Source organism: Mauremys mutica, chromosome 7 (assembly GCF_020497125.1).
Source record: "Mauremys mutica isolate MM-2020 ecotype Southern chromosome 7, ASM2049712v1, whole genome shotgun sequence".
NCBI classification, from domain to species: Eukaryota; Metazoa; Chordata; order Testudines; family Geoemydidae; genus Mauremys; species Mauremys mutica.
In genome coordinates this window covers 23664844-23684357 of record NC_059078.1, presented here as the reverse complement: position 1 = coordinate 23684357, position 19514 = coordinate 23664844, and the positions used below count along the sequence as shown (strand labels likewise).

Below are 19514 nucleotides of genomic sequence, written 5' to 3'. Positions count from 1 at the left end.
TAAATACACCCTGGAAAGTATTGTCCGTGGGAATTCCTAGCTTGTTCCCGCTGAAAGGGAGTGGAATGGCTGGATCAGTTAATCCCTTGTGACTCTCTAAGGGGAACTGTTCCCTCTGCACTCCCGTGAGCGCACACCCAGGATCTGTGCTCTGCTCTCTGTGTCAGGTTCGCCACCCTGGAGCGCAGCGGCCTCTTGCTCTACAATGGGCGCCTGAATGAGAAGCATGACTTCCTGGCCGTGGAAATCATTGATGGGCAGGTCCAGCTGAAATACTCCACAGGTGCGTGTACCCGGATCCTGTGGCCCTGGGGCTATAGCAGCAACTTGCATACGGGCACGAGAGCCTCTCAGCATGTGTGTGTGAGGGTGGAAGAGAGGAGGTGTGTGCACAGGGGTATGGCTATGGGAGAGGGAGTGCACACCTGTGTGTGTGTGTGGCATCCATCAGAGCTGGCAGGAGGTGTGAGTGCAGAGGTGTGTGTGTTTGCATAGAATTGTGTGTGTAGGAGTGTACATTGGGGATGTGAGTGTGTATGCATGCATAGGAGTGCGTGTGTATGTGCATGTGTTATCACCATTGAAGGCAGTGTGTGTGTGTGTGTGTTATCGCCATCGAAAGCAGTGTGTGTGTGTGTGTGTGTGTGTTATCGCCATCAAAGGCAGTGGAGTGTGTGTGTGTGTGTGTGTGTTATCGCCATCAAAGGTGGTGGAGGGTGTGTGTGTGTGTGTTATCGCCATTGAAGGCAGTGGAGGGGTGTGTGTGTGTGTGTGTGTGTGTGCGCGCGCACGCACATAGGTGTTTAGGGGACTAAAGGTCACTTACATTCCAATCAGATGAAATCTGAAAGGCCCGTGAAAGCTCATTTTTGCTTCTGTGCTCTCAGGATGAAGGGCTCGGCTCCATGAGGAGGAAACCGCGCTCTGCTTTAAAATTTATGCCTAACATAGACAAACTAACATATGGCCCAGAAGCCTTCATTTCTGAGCAGTAGTTTAAAGCCAGCTCAACACCCTGCATGCCGAGATACCCAACCCCGTTCCCTTTCATGGGTTTCAGCAGGCGCAGTAAAACTCTACCCAAGCAATTCAGGATCAGCAAAACCAATCAGCTGCAAATCAGCTAATGTGCAATTACCAAAGGAAACGGCTCTCACCTGTGTGGCTGGACGGTGACCTCAGCTCTGGACGGTGACCTCAGCTGCTGGCAGGCCGATCGCTCTCCCAGTGGAAATGCAAGTGCAACAGCTCTAGTGCCGCTTAGGTCTTAGTGGTAGAAAAATGCCAGGGAAGCTTGCTGGGGTCAGGCTTGTGGGCGGGGGTTAGATATATGATGGGCTGCGAGGGTCTGTCGTGAGCAGACGGGTCTGTACGAACAGGGCATGGGAGGTCAGCTGGGCTGCTAGGCTTCTCTTTTGCCTCAGTTCTGGGTCACTGTGCTTCAGGTCTATTCAGGCACATCTTTTCTACCTGCTCACTTCCTGCAGGGGTCAGGGCAGGCATGTTGTCTCCGAGATCAGCAGCCCCTTCCTGGGGTGTGGTGTCTTTATCTAGCCTCTCAGGCACAGCTCTGCAGTGCTGTTCATCTGCTCCCTAGCGTTCTCCCTAAATGGCTGAGTCCTTAGCTCTCTGGCTTAGCTGCCTGAGAGTGCAGAGCAAGCTCATCCCTTCCTCATTTCAGTATCCAGCCAGCCTCTCACTGGAACACACGTCATTAGGTAGCAGGGGCTTCCTTCCCTTCTTAAAAATAACAGAGAGCTCATCAGTAATGTCACTGCCTCCAAGTGACCTGTCTGTGCGTCAGCTCTTTTCATGAGGGCCGCTTAGTGGGAAGAAGGCCAACAGTGAGAAAGTTGGGAAGAAGATTAATGTGAAGGTTGGTTTCTTTGCTTGGGCTCCTGCCAGAGAAATACCAAAGCAAACACAATTTTCATTCATGTGAATCAAAGAACAACACTCAACACTGTGACCAGGGAGGCAGTGGCCCAGCCTGCTATGCACTGATACATGCAGGGTGACATTTGTGTCTCTGATCCATCTTCTAGGAGGGGATGTTGAAAACATTCAGCCAACAACTTGGAGTTAGTGAGTGTAACCTCTTTTGATGAGCAGTTGGCGAAGGTTCAGAGAAGAGCCATGAGAATGATTAAAGGGTTGAAAACATGCATTCTAGAGAAAGGTTAATCTCCCCGAGTCTATTTCGCTAAACAAAGAGAAGGTTAAGGGGTGACTTGATCACAGGCTAGCAGTACCGACGTGGAGAACAGAAATGTGGTAACAGAGGGCTCTTCGATCTAGCAGACAAGGTATAACAAGCTCCAATGGCTGGAAGCTGAAGCTAGACAAGTTCAGACTAGAAATAAGGCACAGTTTTTAAAAGTGAGGGGAATTAATCTTAGTAAGTTGTTCCAATGGGTTGAGGTGGATTCCCATACATGGGATGTTTTTCTAGAAGATCTTCTCTACTTCAAGCACAGCTATTGGACATGAAGCAGGAATTAATTCAGGGAAGTCCTGTGACCTGTGGTATGCAGGAGATCAGATTAGATGGGTCCCTTCTGGCCTTAAAATCTATGACTCTCTGTTGTTCCTACAGGTGCGGGTGGGTGTGTACACTACTATGTTAGTGTGTGTCTCCATCAGTGTGTGTGTGTGTGTGTGTGTGTGTGTGTGTAAATTACATGGTGTTTGGATGCATGGGGGACTGTTTGCAGGGAATGAGTGTGGCCCTGTGGATGCATAACTCACACCCTCGTCGCTGCACTGCTCCCTCCTGCCTGACCACATCTGTCTGTCTGACCGTGTGTAACAGCGTCATGCTTTTCAGGTGAGTCGAGCACCCTGGTGACCCCATACCTGCCAGGGGGTGTGAGTGATGGGCAGTGGCATACAGTGCAGCTCCGCTACTACAACAAGGTACGTGCCACCTTTTGTTTTCTTTCCCTGGAATTATCCTGTTTGTCCCACTGGCTGCAAGCCTGGAATTGGTGAGCTGCAATCACTGAGCGGGATTCCCCAGCAGGCACATTTTGGGGGAGCTGAGCAGTGCTGAGGGGTGTGAATGTCCAGGCTGGATGTCCGGGACAGGAGACCCTCAGTTCGTTAGGGAGGTCCCTGCTGTCCTGCCTTCCAAGCCCTGATTCAGCTTTCCAGTTCTGATTCTCCTAGCCAGGAGACCTGTCTTCTTGCCTTCTTTGTCCCACTGATAGGCCTCGTCACCAATGGGAGTTGGGTCTCATTTTTCTATCGTTGTGAAAGTAGAAGGGATGCAGGCTAGAAGGCCACCCAGAGAGACCTGCATATCTGAGGCACATTTGTGCCGTGCACATGGTGTGTCTCCTTGTGCTGAAGGAGCCAGCACTGAGGGAAACCCCCTACTAACTCCTTGGTTTTTTGGTTTCAGCCCAAGATTGGCTCCCTGGGGGTGGTGCAGGGGCCTTCCAAAGACAAGGTGGCCATCCTGATGGTGGATGAATGCGATGCATCAGTGGCACTGCAGTTCGGCAGTGAGATTGGCAACTACTCCTGCGCAGCAGAGGGCACGCAGTCCAGCTCCAAGAAGTGAGTGTCCCGAGGGCCTGCTGCTCACTGCAGAGGAGTGAGGGATTCAGGAACAGGGATAACCAGACTAAACGGGAGCTCTGAGCTCCCCAAGTCCTGGCAGGAAGGAGCCTACACTGCTCCTCCCACTCAGCGTATACTCCACTTGACTTGGGAAAGCTGGGGTGCCATGAAGCCAGAAGTCCCCCACAGTCCTGGTTGTGTTTGGTTTGTCCCACATCCGGCATGCCTGTCTGGCAGGACAGTGTCAAAGGCCTGGCATTAATGCATGATGACATTGCCACAGAGCCCGAGCATGGAGCGTCTGCCTCTTTCCCTTGGCTATGGGACCCAGGATGGGGCCTCAGGTATTGTTTCCATCCCCAGCAGGCTGTAACAGCCTGGTGCTGCACTGAGGGGAACGGACCAATGTAGTGCTGTGTGGGGCCTGGATCTCTGCACAAATGCCTCTTACAGGCCTCTTCTCACAGGTCCCTCGACCTCACAGGGCCCCTGCTCCTCGGAGGGGTCCCCAATCTGCCTGAGAACTTCCCAGTGGCCCACAGGGACTTTGTGGGGTGCATGAAAGACCTGTACATCGACAGCAAACGGATCGACCTGGCTACCTACATTGCAAACAATGGGACCTCTGCAGGTAACAGGAGCGTGTGGCACCTCTGCTCTGTACCAAGGCCCGGGGGCTGCATGTCCTCCCTGCTCCCCACTGTCTCCCCAAAACGGAGCTACCAAAAGTTGCTGGGCTGACAGCCCAGGACACAGAATCCTCTGTCCATAGACAGGGCTGCCCAGGCTCTAATAACAACAGCACAGGTAGCAATTAGCACCAGCTTCCTCACAGGACCCCGACCCTTTCCAGGAGAAAGAGAGAAACGCGGTCTTCAGAGCCCATTCAGTCTAGGAGCGCAGGGCCTGCCAGTTCTGTTGGTGTTCTTTGCGAAGTAGACGCCTCTGCTCTGCCAGACAGCAGCTTATTTCACATCTCATTGGATAGTCCAGACCTGGGCCAGATTCCAGCCAGGATCCTAGCAGTGAAAGACTCCTGTTCTCATCCCCAAATAGTGCTTCGCCATGCTGCACCATCCAGGAGCTTTACATCTGGTAGCACATATGGGGAATGCAAAGCCAGCCTGTCCCTAGGGGGATTCCCTGGCAAAAGTCACTCTAGCTCTGTGCTGCCTTTTCACACAATAAGGGGCCCTTGTTCCTGGGCAGGAGGGCAGAGCACGGTGGCTGTGTACTGACGGGGGCGTAGAGATCTCAGCCGCGGCTTCCACCTTTGGTCGCTCTGAGGAGCTGCTGAGATTTCTCCCCCATCTCAGTGTTCAAGGTGCTGGGAGGGGAAGGTCAGGGCTGAGCCATTGCAAGTAACAGTCCCCTCCTCTGTCTCTGCCTTGGCCGCGTGTCGGCAATGTCCCCAGGATGCCACGCCAAGCACACCTTCTGCGATTCCAACCCCTGTAAGAACGGTGGCACCTGCTCAGTGGGCTGGGGAACCTTCTCCTGCAAGTGCCCTGTGGGCTTCGGGGGCAAGGACTGCAGGCATGGTGAGTGAGCCCTGCGGAGAGGCAGGCTGGGGGCGCGCCAGGGACGTGTTGGTCTGAAACTGTCCCTGAACATTCTGGTGAGAAGGAGCCGGTGGGGCTGAAGGCCCTGCATGGTCTTGTCCATGCGTCAGTGGGAGTCGCTCCCACAGGGGTTCCCCGCCGGGGCCCTGCGGTGTGTGGGGTCACCAGCATTCATGCTTTATTTCCCAGAAGGGAAGAGGCCAGTTGCCCTGGCAACGGGTGCAATAGAGATTGGAGAAATAAATACATAACTCCACTGAGAGGCTGGCGCCTCCTGGGGATGGCAGTACATGGAGCTCCCTGCCCCTCTTTGGCAAGAGGCACAGCCAGGCTCTGGTCTGCTCAGACCTTGCAGAGACTGAGCCATCTAGTCTCCCTTGCCAAATGAAGTGTGAGTGAAGGTCCTGGGTGGGAATCAGTGCTCCCCACATTGCTCCAAACCTCCACCGGCCTCATGCTCCTGCTTTCCCTTCCAGCCATGCACCATGCTCACTATTTCCATGGCAACAGCATCCTTTCCTGGGACTTCAAGAATGAGGTGAAGATCTCCATGCCGTGGTACGTGGGGCTGGCGTTCCGGACACGCAAGCTGGACGGGGCGCTGCTTCAGGCTCATGCCGGCCAGTACACCACCATCCTCTGCCAGGTACTGCCACTGCAGCCACAAATGCAGCGTGGGCAGCAGGGCCTCCCGTGCTCTCCTCCCGGCTCTGAGAGGAAAGCCTGCTCACTGAATACAGAGGGAACCTGTCACTTGGTAGCTCCGTGCATGGGGCCAGGAGCAGCTACTGCAGCTGGGGTTTGTCAGAGCCAGGTCCCTGTGACTTACCCTCCAGTCTAGTGCAGCAGCAGGGCTGACACGCTATGTGTCACAGCAGATTCCTGGCTGGCGCAGAGCTGGGAAGTCTCTCAGGCGGGCTCCTGGCTGAGCTGGGCACCCATCCCCACGTTCAAAGCACAGGTGAGGAGTAGTGGGGAGGAAGGGGAGTAACCTGAGCTGGCTTGGGCTTTGCTCACCACTTCTGTCGCTGGCTCCCCTTCTCCTCAGCTGGACTCCGGCATGCTCTCCTTCGCGGTGAGTAGAGGCTCTGGGCACACCACCAAGCTCCTCCTGGACCAGATGCACCTGAGCGACGGGAAGTGGCACGACCTCCAGCTGGAGCTGCGAGATGTTCGCAGTGGGCGCGACGTGCGCTATATCATCACGGTCAACCTGGACTTTGGGCTCTACCAGGTCTGTAGCCTCACATCCCCAGCCACTGGGCTCACTCGGGGGGGCTCAGCGGGGGAGCAGAGTGTGAGGGCTGGGGTCCTGGCTGTGAGATCTGCAATCGCTGACTCCGTCTGTCTGTCTAGGCATTGCTAATATGCCTCTCAGTGGCCTCAGGGGTAGCTGGGCACGTACATCTCCATGTACCTGACTAGATCTCTGCACAGTAGGGTTGTGTGGAGCAGGAAGGGAGTCCGGTGACCTGCAGACCCAGGTTTGGGGTCTCGGGGTGGCTGTGTGAAGCTCCTGTTTCTTGGCCTCTTTTGCAGGACACAGTGGTTGTTGGAAATGAGCTGCATGGGCTAAAGGTGAAGCATCTTCACATTGGGGGGATCCCAGGGTCTGGCGAGGTGCAGAGTGGTCTGAAGGGCTGCGTTCAGGTGAGTGCTCAGTTCCAGCAGCCTCCCACACTGGGCAGTGTTCAGAGGTGGGAAATTGGAGTCCCCAGACCTAGCTGCAGAGGCTGATCCCAGAGCCCATTCCAGACACGCACAGGAATTTAGTCCAGGGCCCTCCGCTCCCAGGGGCTGCACCCAGAGCCCCTGTGGACATATGCTTCAGACTTGAGCACTCTCGTGGGGGACCCTGGAAGAATGGAAGGTGACCACTGGGTGGAATAGCAGGATGTGAACAGCAGGGAAGGGGAATTGATGGGAACAGCCTGGCAACGTTTGCTGGGTGACTCTCCAGGGCCCTTGGCAGCTCTGGGGAGCTCGGTTCTAGGGCAACACCTCTCAGATCTGTAGGAGTCAGATCTGCTAACTGGAGCCTCCTGCAGCCATAAGGGTGGAACCAGGGTCCCTGCCTTAGAGCCAAGCTGGGTCACCCTGGCCAGGCTCCTGTTGCTGAAGCCCTGAGCCCCATTCCTGAATGTACCTGGCTTTACCATGTATTTCTGACTTGGTTTTCAGGGGGTGCGCCTAGGTGACACGCCCTCTGGGATGGCATTGCCCAAGCCCAACAGAGCTCTGAACGTGGAGGCAGGATGCAGCGTGCCCAACCCTTGTGACTCCAGCCCTTGCCCTGCCAACGGTATCTGCAGGGATGAGTGGCAGCGCTACTCCTGCGTGTGCCAGCCAGGTAGGGCCCATCCAACAGAGCGACAGGCAGCTCTGGCTTCCTTTCACTCCCCGTTTCCCTTTTCTGTTTCTCTTCCATTCCTTGCTTCTCCCCTTTGCCTGGCTTGTCTCTCGTCTCTCCTGCCACCACTCCTCAGGGCTATTTCCACACACAGCAATGCTCCCTTGAGCCACAGCACTACGAGCAATGGGTCACTCGGTAGCTTGCTCACCTTTGGGAGGCTAAAACCCAGTTGCAGACAGAGACCGGAAATCCCTTTAGAAAGCGGCAGGCAGAAGTTTGGTTGGCCTGGCTCAGAGAGCATAATGCCCTGAGATCCACCTGAATAAACTCCATCCCTCTCTTGCCTCTACCCCAGCACGGCTGGACTTTCACAGTGTTTCCTTAGGAAGCCAGGGTGGTTCGCTCCCTGTTTTGACGGTCTGTGTCTGTCCCGTCAGGATACTACGGTGGGGACTGCATGGACGTGTGCCACCTGAACCCCTGCAAGAATAAGTCGGTGTGTCGACGGAAGCCAGGTTCTCCCCTTGGCTACGTGTGTGAGTGCGGAGGAAACCACTTTGGGCAGTACTGCGAGCACAGGTGAGCCAAAGGGCAGCTGTGCCTCGGCGGGACTCGGCTCTCTTCCCCGCAGCAGTCTCCAGGCCCCTTGCAGGGATCCTGGTGCTCAGAGGATGTTGGTGCTTAAGTTGGGGTTTGGGATCGGCCATTGCTTGTTACTGCCCCGCTGCCCCGCTGAGGTCAGGCTGCCCCCGCTGAGGTTACTGCCCCGCTGAGGTCAGGCTCCTCCCTTTGTAGCATTACCGATGGCTAGTGGAGAAGCAGCCGCGAAGGAGGTGGTGACACCAGGTGGAGAATAAGCTGCAGCAGCAGATGTGCTCTAGAGTACTAGGTGATTGGTCCTGTTCCCCCCCCACCCCGGCTGCTGGGGAACCTCCCTCTCCTGGGAGGCAGCGCTCCCCCTCTGGCCAGTCGCTAGAGTGCACTCGTTGGTGCAAGGGCACTGACAGGTGGGCTGGCTTTAAAGGAGGGATGGGGGCTCCTCTGGGATCTCCCCTCTCTGTACCCCACTCTGCTCCTCTTCAGAGACCCCATGTTGCTTTTTCTGTCCCTCTGACCGAGGGAAAGTTGAATCCATCTCTCGTTGGAACCCATCAGTGCTGCTCTGAATATTGTCCAAGTGGGGCTGCTCAAATCCAATGCAAGTCCTTCCTTCCAACCCCAGCGGGGAAGCCTGCTGCCTGCCGGGGGTTGGGGCCAAGCCTGGGAGCCAAACTCTGCTCCCAGTAGCTCACAAGCACTCACAAGGTGGCCGTGCTCCTGTGGGGGGTGTCAGGACATGGTGGGTGAGTGAGAGAAGGCTGTCAGGTGATTGTGGGTTTCTTTCCTCAGGGTGGATCAGCAATGTCCGAAGGGCTGGTGGGGGAACCCGACCTGTGGGCCCTGTAACTGTGATGTGAACAAGGGCTTTGACCCAGACTGTAATAAAACCAACGGGCAGTGCCACTGTAAGGTGAGGGGGCAGCTGTGCATGCATACCCCTCCCCCCGCCCCCAAGGCACCCGAGCCATGGCCCTCATCCCATCTGCCTTTGTCGGTGGCCTCCTCTGGCCTGTAGTACTCTAGGCAACCACTATCTACCCTGTTCTTCAATGGCCCACACCCCTCGCGCACACCCAACCTGCCAGCACCGTTTGTAGTCCCCTGGCCCTGGCCCTGTGGCACTCCACTGCCGCCCAGCTGGGGCAGAGAATGAATTCCCTGAGGGCCGTCTTTGCTCTCCTGTGGAAAGCTGCGCTTCGTTCCCCCCCCCCCCCGCCCCGGCTGCTGGGGAACCTCACAGAGAACGGGGGGGAGAGGGCAGTGGCAGGCAGGTGGGAAGTGGGGCGTACGTGCACACAGAACTGGGGAGACCTGTCTGTAAGTTGGGAGGAAGCTAGAAGAGTTACAGCATGTGCTGCTTTGCATAGGCTGCTGCCACACCGACCTTGGGCTGGCCCTGATCCCCAACCTGGGGATGTGCCCAGTCAGTGCAGTGTTAAGAAGCTGAAATTTAGGTGCCTGTCTCCCTAGCCGCTCTTGCTGTCTGGCTGGTCCCCCTTCCCTCCCCACTGTGTCCTTCCCCGTCTTACCAGGCCCCTCACTTCCCCTGGGGCCCTTCCTCTGGCCACCCTGCTCCTCCCCCTCCCATGATTCATCTGTCTAACTGCCTTCCCTGCCCCTCTCCGGCAGGAGTTCCATTACCGTCCCAAAGGGAGTGACACCTGTTTGCCCTGTGACTGCTACCCCATTGGCTCCTCCTCGCGCTCGTGTGACCAGGAAATGGGCCAGTGCCACTGCAGGCCCGGAGTCATAGGTCGACAGTGCAACAGCTGTGACAGCCCTTTTGCAGAGGTGACGCCAAGTGGCTGTGAGGGTGAGTTTGGAGGCACGTGTATGTTCTGCCTGGGACAGCAAGCTGCAGCCAGCGCAGCATGGCCTGCCTCTGAGCTCAGGCACTAGAATCTCAGGGACGGTGTCGGACATTCTCCTGGGGCACTGCCCTTGATCCCCTCCTGCGGGACACTCTCCTGGGGCAAAACCCCTCCCTTCTGCTCCTGCTTAACCCTGGCTCCTTCGTTTCCATTTGCAGTGCTCTATGACGGCTGCCCTAAAACCCTGAGAGCTGGCGTCTGGTGGCCTCAGACCAAGTTTGGGCTCCCAGCTGCAGTGCCTTGTCCCAAAGGCTCCTTGGGTAAGTGATCCTCACGGGATGGCTGCAGAAAGGGGCATGTGGCTGGAGCCCTGGAGGGAACATCCTGCCATGTCCATCAGCCTCAGAAAGATGAATCCCCCCCCCCCCCCAGCCCATGACAAGGTTCTAAACCCCCTGATGGCTGGCTCCTGCTGCTAGCACTGCCCCGGGCAGTTAGGAGGAGCTGCTGTGATTGTCAGGTTTGGAGCTGTGGAGGCCTGTGTCTCTGGGCTTTGAGGTGCGGAGAATTGTTGTCTGAGGGAAAATGGACTGGAAAAGAGAGAGCTTGAGGAGCTGTGAGAGCAGAGGAAATCTGCACAGACCCTGTTCCAGACAGAGAAGTGGAGCTGCAACCTGACAATGAGATCCAAGCTACCTGACTGGAGCTTCTCTGGGGGTCTTCTCAACACAGCCGGGAGTGCAGGGCACTGCTCTGAGCAGCCTAGACATAGGTCCAGAAACATCACTCATACAAAAACTGGGGGGGAGGGGGGATCCTGGGAACACCCCTTCCCTCCAGCCCTACCTATCACTGCATCCACTGCTGACTGAGCAGATGCTGCTGGCACTGCACCCTGAAATACAGAGGAAGGTTCTGCACCCACAATGCCCTGCTGCTCCCTCCTCCTCCTCCTGGAGTTCAGCCCTAGCTGCAGAGAGCCAGAGAGTCCCAGTCAGTTGTAACTGCCACCGTGGGGCGGAGGAAGAGAGCAGCAGCCCAGGCCATGGAGATGACATTCAGCACCTTGAAGCAAAGATGAGTCAGTGCAGAGTGGAGATCTGATGTGGCCCTGTCAGCCACACTCTGCCCCAGCTCCCGAGCAGGCTTCAAAGGCAGCCCCAGCTAGAGTGCGTTGTAGCGATCCAGCCGTGGCTGACTTTGGAGAGTGCCACATCAGAAAGGGAGGAGAGCAACTTCCAGGCCAGTGGGAGATGGGAATCACTGGTTTCTGGGAATCCAGGGCGGTTCTGAGCCTCGGAGCCACTGAGCCAAAAAGGGACAGTCCCAGTCCCAGCCCCTCCCCTCCTCCAGACTTTTCCCCAGGGACGTGCGTTCTTCTCCCACTCCAGGTTTCAGCTCCTAACCATGTCGCTTCTCTTCCCCGTTTTTGCTCCCTCTTGATCAGGTTTGCGGGGTGCAGGTAAGGACCCGATGTTGTCCCATTTCCCTCACTATGTGTTGCAAGGGCTGCGCTGCGTGGCTTTTCATTCCCCTCTCCCTGCCTGAGACACCCGCAGACCCCATGCTTCCAGGGCTGCTGACTGTGTTACTAACGCTGCACCGCGCATTGGCTTCCTTATATCCATGTCCGCCCTCGATTGCCTTTCCTATCCCCGAGCAAACTAACCTGCAGAGATTCAGCTGCAGCCGGACTCCCTCCCACCCCTTTATGTCTTGCTGCCTTTACACTGTATCGTTTGCTCTGGGTGGCCCAATAGGCTGTGGTACTGGGATCTCTCAGTGCTCCTGTCCCTGTGAGATGTGTGCCAGTTTCCAGTCAGCCTTGGCCATGGGCTATTGAGGAGTTCACTTGTTTAGGCTTTGAGGGGGAAGGGCTAGTAACTTGAGGAAGAGGAGAGTAAGTGCTGTCTGCTCTGCTAGCACCTGCTGCTGGTTGGTTCGCAGGGTGCTATGGGTGTCAAAGGCTAGTGGGCACCTCCCTTCAGACCAGAGGAAAGGAGCTGCCATCTATCGGGGAAAGCAGATGAAGGGCCATTAGAGAGTCCATGGAAAGAAGTGACGGTAGTAGGACCCCATTTGGACTGATCAAGGTGGGGGCCATGCGTGGCTGAGGCAGAGGATCTTTTGGGGTACACAAAGAGCTGAAACAAACGCACAGCTGTCAGAGAGGAGCTCTCTGTGCCTGGCAGGCCGACTTATGGCCCTTGGGCCAGTGCAATGGGGAATCACGGCAACCCATGACCTAGCTTCATCATGTCCCATGTTCTAGAAGTAGAGTGGCCCCAACCCTACCTTTAGGGTTGCCAGGAATTCGGTTTTGTGCCATTAGAAAGTTGGCAACCCTACCTATCTCACATGCCATGTCCATTCACCCTTCTGGGTGGGAAGGGCCATTCTCTAGTTAGCACATCATGAAGGAAGCCTTGATAAAGGAGCTCAATGACTAAGAATGTTCTGCAGGATCCTATCCAAAATATGGCAACTCAGCGAGGCCACAGGGATTGTTACAGGGATTGAGGCTCATTCTTCTGCTGAAGGGACGGCAAGAAGCAGAGAACAGGGAGAGTGGGTCCCCCTTTGCTGGGTGCTTCCACCACTGAGCCCCTTCTGTCTCTGGCCTGGGTAGCTGGGTTGATGCGGCTGTTGGCAATATGGAGGAGGAGGAGGAGAAGCCTGTAGGGAAATATAGCGATGATGATGATGAAGGGGCTGGAAAGCTGAACGTGGGAGCTCCTTTGGGCCAGGAATTCCTGACCTTTCATCCTGGCTTCCCCACCAACCCGTCTGACCTTGGGCAAGTTGCTTCCCCGCTCTGAGCCTCAGTTTCCCCATCAGTAAAACTGAGATAATGCCATTGATCCAGTTGAGAGTGAGAGGTGTGTGTAGTCCCCTAAGTGCTGAGTTGTTATTTTGCTGGCGCTGCTCCCATTCTGGACATTGACGTGGGCAATGCTGGTGCCACTCATGGCAATAGTGCATGGTGTGCTTCATGTGATAGCTAGGTCTATGAGGTGTGACATTGACTGACATTAATGATGCACTTGCTGCTGCTGATTATCATTGTACTGCTTTTGGGATGGATAACGTGGACCCTGCTGGGAGGCTGTTAATGAGGATATTGGTTGTGTGGGTGGTTTTTAAACAGAACTGGTTGATAGAACATATATTATTATTTCTATTCTAGGAGCTCCAAGGCTTCGGCCAGGATCAGGCCCCTACTAGTGCTAGGCTATGTACATACAGAGTGGGAAATGGTTGCTGCCCAAAGAGCTTATCATTTAAGGCCTTGTCTACACAGAGAAAGCTACCAGCATAACTACACGGGCATAATTATACTGCTGTAGCTATACAGGTGTAACTCCCTGTGTGGACACTTATTCCAGAATGTGTGTGACCACCCAGGGGGAGATACTGGAGTAACTAAAACCGTATAATTACACCAGTGTAGTTATACCATACTGACTTCCTCGTGTCAAAAAGTTCTAAGCAGACAAAGGCTGTGAGAGAGAGATGCAGTGTCCCAGCAGGGATTTCAGTGAATGCAAGCACCAGGCCAGGTGGACTGATTTGTCAGTCATGTCTTTAGTCAGCTGTGGGGTCAGGTGAGAACTAGGGGAGGTACATACTTGTCTGTCAATATGCAAATGTGCATAGAACTGAGCCCCAATAACCCTGTGAATTACACTGCCTGTTATTTGCTATTCATTATTCCCCTCTCTAAAAGTCTCATCCAGTCAGCTACACCGTGTTACACGGGTAACCAATCACATGCCACAAATAGGAAAAACAACCCACTGTCTGATCATGATTTTTCCCAGTTATTGAGTGAATTGTTACAGAAACTGGAACTCTTCACAGACGGACTTGCTAGTGACAACTCCCAGATGAATGTGAGTTGGATTCAGAATGGGTAGTTCAGCTGGCCCCCTCAGCAATCCAGGGCTTTGGTGTTACTTCCCGGTGCTGTTCTGAGTGATACTGACGGCATGGTGGGTTAGCTTTGGGAACAGCACTGTCCTAACCAGCTGGGAAACTGTGTCCCATATCTCTGAGTTTTGAATCTGCAGCGCCCCCTTCTTTCAGGTGCAGCAATTCGCCACTGCGATGAAGAGAAAGGTTGGCTGGAGCCCGATCTCTTCAACTGCACGTCGCCTGCCTTCAAGGAGCTCTCTACTCTGGTAACTGCTCCCTTTACTCCTCCTCCAGGCTGCAGCTCACTGGGACAGGGTAGCCCTTGGAAGCTACATTTTCAAAAGAGCTCAGTTCCCATTTAGGCCCCTAAATAAGGGCTGGACTTTCCATTGTGCTCAGCAGCTACCCTTGTGAGACTTGTGGCTGGGCTTTCCACAATGCTCTGTATCCAACATCAGAGCTCTTTTGAAAATCCGATCCCTATTATGGGTGCTGAGCTCTTGAAAATCCGGCCCTAGAGGGGACCAGAACATGACACTGCTTCCACCAGGAGCCCCTGTCAGTACTTGGATCCTCCAAACCTGCCCTTCCTTGACATAGGGATTAATTTTAGTTTAATTTGTCAGATTATCACAAGCACAAACTGCCCCTGATGGATAAGTGAATTTATCCCAGCCCAGTATTCGAAGAGAAAGCATCAATAATCCCAAGAGGGCCACAGGATCAGATGATTCAGCATCCTCCATTTCAATAGCAATAAAAGTTCATGCAGCCGCTCTCTCATCACCCCTAGTGTGTTCATTTTTAGGCCATGTCTACACAACCAAGTATGTCCCTCGGGGTGTGAAAAAACCACCCTCGAGTGACCTAAATTATACTGACAGAAGTGCCGACGTGGACAGCGCTACGTCGGTGGGAGAGCTTCCCCTGCCAGCAGAGCTACTGTCGCTCGTTGGAGGTGAATTAATTATGTCAACGGGAGAAGTCTCCCATTGGCATAGGGTGACTACAGGGGAGAGCTTCCAGCAGCAAAGCTGCAGCAATACAGCTGCGCCTCTGTAAACTGTCTAGCATAGACATAGCCTTAGTTATTGGCTAATCAGTAAGATTAAATAAGGAATCTTTAGGTTCCTCTAACAATTTAGTTTCCAGGCAGTGGGACAAGTCATTACAGCTGGACTGTTAATTTCAACTCTTAGCCTGTCTTTGAAATTCCTTTGCCCTGCTGGGGAGCTTCTGCTGAAGTTACTTTTTTGTTCACTGTTTTGTCACACAAATGGATAACAACAACAAATCAATAGCTGCTGTTTGCCTGGGGTTCAGTAATACCCAGCTCCGCTGCTCCAGAGCTAAACAGCCTGTAGATGTAGAGAGTTAAAGGGATGCTCTCAAATCTCTCTGAATATTGTTTAGTCCACCTCAGTTTTGACAAACACTGAAGATGCTTGTAATTAAATGAGATGGGAGAGAAAACATTGTATTAGCTTCTCTTTCTCCCCAGTTTGTTTACTTTGTGCAGAGCCCTTTCCCTAGTATAGTCAGTTTCACCTGGTGGTTTGTGTGGATTTTCACACAGCAGCGGAGAAGAAAAGAGTGTCTGTTTTAAAACAGGAAAATGTGATGGTAACACCACAGCCAATGCCGGCTGGGCCCCTGGGCAGACGTGGCACCTGAAACCACTTTGAAACTTCTTTTGGAAGTTGACTAGATTTCAGGCTGAAGGGGTGTCTCTATAACTATCAGACCCGCTTGTATGGAGTTAAATGACACACACCTGTCATCAGGGGTTTCCTTCTCTCCCAGGGGAGCAGATTCCTGAGGCACAGTTCGCTGCTCACTCGAGTGACTGTTTGATCCCAGCGCCTGCCGTTGACCTTGTGACTGTCCCTAGAGATAATCCTTCTATTGACAGGCTTGCAGAGGTGGCCAGCACAGTCCAAGGACAATCTGATCCCCTAACCTAGCAGCTGGGACTGCAGCTCGTCAGCCTTTCTCCCTGTTACCCCTGGCTTAAAGCTGGGGAGGGAGGGACCAGATTTTAGCTCCACATCGCACTGCTTCATCCCGTCTTCATTCTCTCTGTTGGCAGCTGGAGGGCCTGGAGCGGAACGAGACGGAGCTGAACACCATTGAGGCGAAGAAGCTGGCGCACCGGCTGCGCGTGGTGACGGACCAGATGGAGCGCTACTTCGGCAACGACGTTCACATCACCTACCGCCTGCTGTCCCACCTGATGGAGTTTGAGAGCAGGCAGCACGGCTTCGGCCTGACGGCCACCCAGGACGCCCACTTCAATGAGGTGAGCGCCGTTCCTGTTGGGAGGAGCCCTCCTCCTTACCCTTCTCTGCTGAGCAAGGCAGAACTCATTGGCACTGCCCCTTGGTCAGCCACAGCACAGCTTCTCTGGGACGAAGGATGCTGCCTTCTCAGCTTCACCAGCTCTGAGCCCTGTGGAGCAGAGGTCCTTACCTCCAGGTAGGATGGCTGCAACCTTTGTCATAGCTTGTGAGCCATCAGGGATGGTGCCTGCCCCATCTCATTGCTACTGTGAGTAGCTAAAGGTTGTGAAGCCCATGGCGGGCAGGGGAGAGCCAAGGGGGTGTGACCGAGCAAGGGCCAGTGTGGATTGAGTGAGGGAACCCTTCCCAGTACAGCAAAGGGTGAGAGTGTGGGCTTGTCTCCCAGTGGTGCAATGCTCAGCTCCGAGAACACCCCGTCCCCCTTCTTTCCTGACTCACCTGCAGCAGCAGGGAAGGTCACGGAGAGAGGAGGCTTAGAAGATTTCAAAGAAAGGTCTTTTACCTTCAAGCCCACTGAAGACTCTCCCTCTGTCTGCAGAACCTGCTGAGGGCAGGCAGCTCGGTGCTGGCCCTGGAGAACCAGGAGCACTGGGACATGCTGCTGCAGAGCGAACACGGCAGCATGGGGCTGATGGAGCAGCTGAGAGAATACACGGGCACACTCGCCAGCAACATGAAACTCACCTACCTGAACCCCGTTGGCGTGGTGACCCCCAACATCAGTGAGTAGGCAGCAGGCTGGAAGCATTGCCAGGAGGGCGGTGGTGCAAGGCATGCAGCTCTGACACCACACCTCAGAGAGTTACAACAGGCCCAAATGCTAATCCGAGGCCATGCTCCAGCTGTGATTGTCAGCTGAGGAGGGTGCAGCTGGTCAGCTGTTGGATGGGAGGCCCCCAGGAGAGCCTGGAGTGCTGCAGAAAGTGATGGTCTTTCCTCTGAGTCAGCTGAGACTTGGAGTGCTGTGCTGCTGGAGGGGATATAAAGCTAAACTCACGGCCCCCACCCCTTCGGGTGATGAAAGCCTCCCCGCCCCCCCGTTGCTCTTTGTGAGAGTTGCGGTATTACCCCCTCTGTCCTGGCCAAATCGCAGTGGTACCAATTCCATTCCAATTTATTCCCCCAGTAGTGTCAGCTAAAGAAGTTATTCCTCGCTGCCCTGAACACTCCCCCAAGGAAGCCGCAAGCCAATAGGTGTCTTTGGGATGGTGATTCTACCACAGTAAAGCTGCTGCCTCTCTGTTATTCCCAGCCTTCCATAAATCCTTTAGGAAAGGATCCACTGACCACAACCTTCTACAACTCCTCCTAAGTGTTAACCCCGCAGAAGGGGCCAGCATACCCTTGGCTACCTGCTGTTAACTCGCTGAGGGTTTGCCATGGGGTTCTGATGACTAGAAGCCTGACTGGTTCCGCTCTCCCCAAACTCACATGTGGATTTGGGGTGTGCATCCACAGGTAGTTCTCTCACATGGAGCTGGGTCTCTCACGTGGTCCCATTAGGGAGCGTATGTACAGGAATGAACATGTGCCTTTTACAGTCCCCACATCAAGGCCCAGCAAACTCAGTGAGTGCATTGCTCCTGAAAGTGAGCACAGAGAGCGCTAGCGAGTGCAGACGGGAGCTGGACATCCTTCTCACTCCCCACAGCATTGCTCCCTCCCTCCGCTTTGCAAGTGCAGATGTGACCAGGGATCCACAAGTGACTGGGCTGAGCCCATCACACTGCACTCCTGACCTCAGACACATTTGAATTGGTTACTCCAAAGAGAGAAGCAAACGTGTTAACCCTGGCACGCTGAGCCCGTCCCATTGCCACACTGTCCAACCAGAGTAACGACCCTGCGCCCTGGCTCCCCGAGCTGTCCCAGGCCCCTGATTCCTCTGTCTCCTCCCCACACAGTGCTCAGCATTGACCGCATGGAGAACCACACCCACGTCCGGCGGCGCTACCCCCGCTACCACAGCAGCCTTTTCCGGGGGCAGGCCATGTGGGACCCACACACCCACGTGGTGCTGCCGCTCTCGGTGCTTACACCCCCCAAAGTGGAAGGTAAGTGAATGGCTGCCCTGAGCCCAAGGGAATGACCATGATGCACTGGCTGCCTCCCCAGCAGGCTCTGCTGGGCCTCTCTTCATGCCTTGCACCGTATTCAGTACCATCTGCCCAAGGGACAAGCACTGCATGCAGGGTAGCTGGTGGGGGGACATGCAACTGCCAGAACCCCAGCCTGGGCTGTCTCCTGGGTCTGTCAGAAATTCCTCTGCCCCAGGACCTCAAAGACCAATTGTGTCTTACCCCAAAGGCTTCTGGCACCTTTTTCGGGCCAAGAGGAGAGAGCCCCTCTCTTCCTGGGCTGGGAGGGAGCATCCTGTTGGTGCTGTGACCTCCGGGTCCGCAGAAGCTGGGAGCCTGCTGTGCCCTTGCAGGGAGTGTCTGGAATTGCTTCCTGGCGATCTCTGGGAATAGCACCGAGTGCTGGACTCGGGAGGCCCTCTCTGGCCTTGGTGGGGAAGCTGCCATGATGCAGGGACCCTGCAGGTGGTCTTAGATGCCTCCCATAATGGGAGAATTGCTATGGCCATGGACTTCTCTGGGCTCCTCACTGCAGCCCCAGCAAAGATGAATGGGGCTTTGTACAACTTTCTTCCCAAGAGACACCGCTGTGTCCCTTACATAGTGCCCAGCACTGGTACTTGGCTCATGAGCCATGGCCACAGAGATGGCCAGTGGCACCAGGCATTTCCTTCCCCCCGGCTCTACGCTCTGCCTCAGAACAAGACAAGACACCGTTGTTACAGGCGCCTTTTCTGACCCAAGCTCTGCCCACAGCAGCCCCCACGACCATGAGCAGGGAAGTGAACAACACAGTGGAGAGCTCCTCCCCAGAGATGACCCTCCCGGAGCCCGAGCCTGCCGTCACCATCATCATCCTCATCATCTACCGCACCTTGGGGGGGCTGCTGCCAGCTCGCTACCAGGTGGATCGCCGCAGTCTCAGGTACTGGCCACTGCACGTTTGTCACCCTGCCGGGACATGCGCTCTCTACAGGGAAGGTAGCAAGCAACTGGGTACTGCCAGCCATGCAGGGTCTGGGGTGCGTTCCAGCCTGGTTCATCTGACTGCTGCCTAGTGGCCTGTGTGGAGGCTAGGGGCTCTGTCCAGAGCTGGTATCTGCAACACTGAAACCACTCTCACAACGGGCCCTGCTTGGCCCCTGTGTTGGCAGCCTTCTAAGAGGCCAAGGCCTGGATGAACCACAGAGGATGAACTGCCCTCTCCCCACGGCCTAAGGCAGGGCTGAGGCTGGGTGGGCAGTGGGCAGCCTGTCTTGTGGCGGTGGATGTGTTTCAGGCTGTCAGCCCAGCCCTTGTCAGCCCCCTGGCATTCTTTGACAAGGGTCTGA

The 19514-nt window shown here is 55.1% G+C and overlaps 1 protein-coding gene across 6 annotated transcripts in view; it reads left to right on the top strand.

Moving 5' to 3' along the window:
- Positions 1–19514, top strand: part of CELSR3 (cadherin EGF LAG seven-pass G-type receptor 3) — a 70459-nt gene that overhangs the window by 33328 nt on the left and 17617 nt on the right. For 5 of the 6 annotated variants that reach the window (XM_045023258.1, XM_045023260.1, XM_045023259.1 and 2 more), the window contains 19 exons: positions 168–283; positions 2828–2916; positions 3404–3561; positions 4032–4195; positions 4980–5105; positions 5603–5772; positions 6175–6360; positions 6666–6776; positions 7308–7476; positions 7917–8058; positions 8869–8989; positions 9709–9892; positions 10109–10210; positions 11338–11352; positions 13977–14071; positions 15895–16104; positions 16644–16827; positions 18010–18159; positions 18940–19108. In XM_045023258.1, coding sequence (XP_044879193.1) covers positions 168–283; positions 2828–2916; positions 3404–3561; positions 4032–4195; positions 4980–5105; positions 5603–5772; positions 6175–6360; positions 6666–6776; positions 7308–7476; positions 7917–8058; positions 8869–8989; positions 9709–9892; positions 10109–10210; positions 11338–11352; positions 13977–14071; positions 15895–16104; positions 16644–16827; positions 18010–18159; positions 18940–19108 — 2661 coding nt within the window. The remainder of the gene's footprint in view (positions 1–167; positions 284–2827; positions 2917–3403; positions 3562–4031; positions 4196–4979; positions 5106–5602; positions 5773–6174; positions 6361–6665; positions 6777–7307; positions 7477–7916; positions 8059–8868; positions 8990–9708; positions 9893–10108; positions 10211–11337; positions 11353–13976; positions 14072–15894; positions 16105–16643; positions 16828–18009; positions 18160–18939; positions 19109–19514) is intronic. The other variant, XM_045023257.1, reaches the window with a different exon arrangement.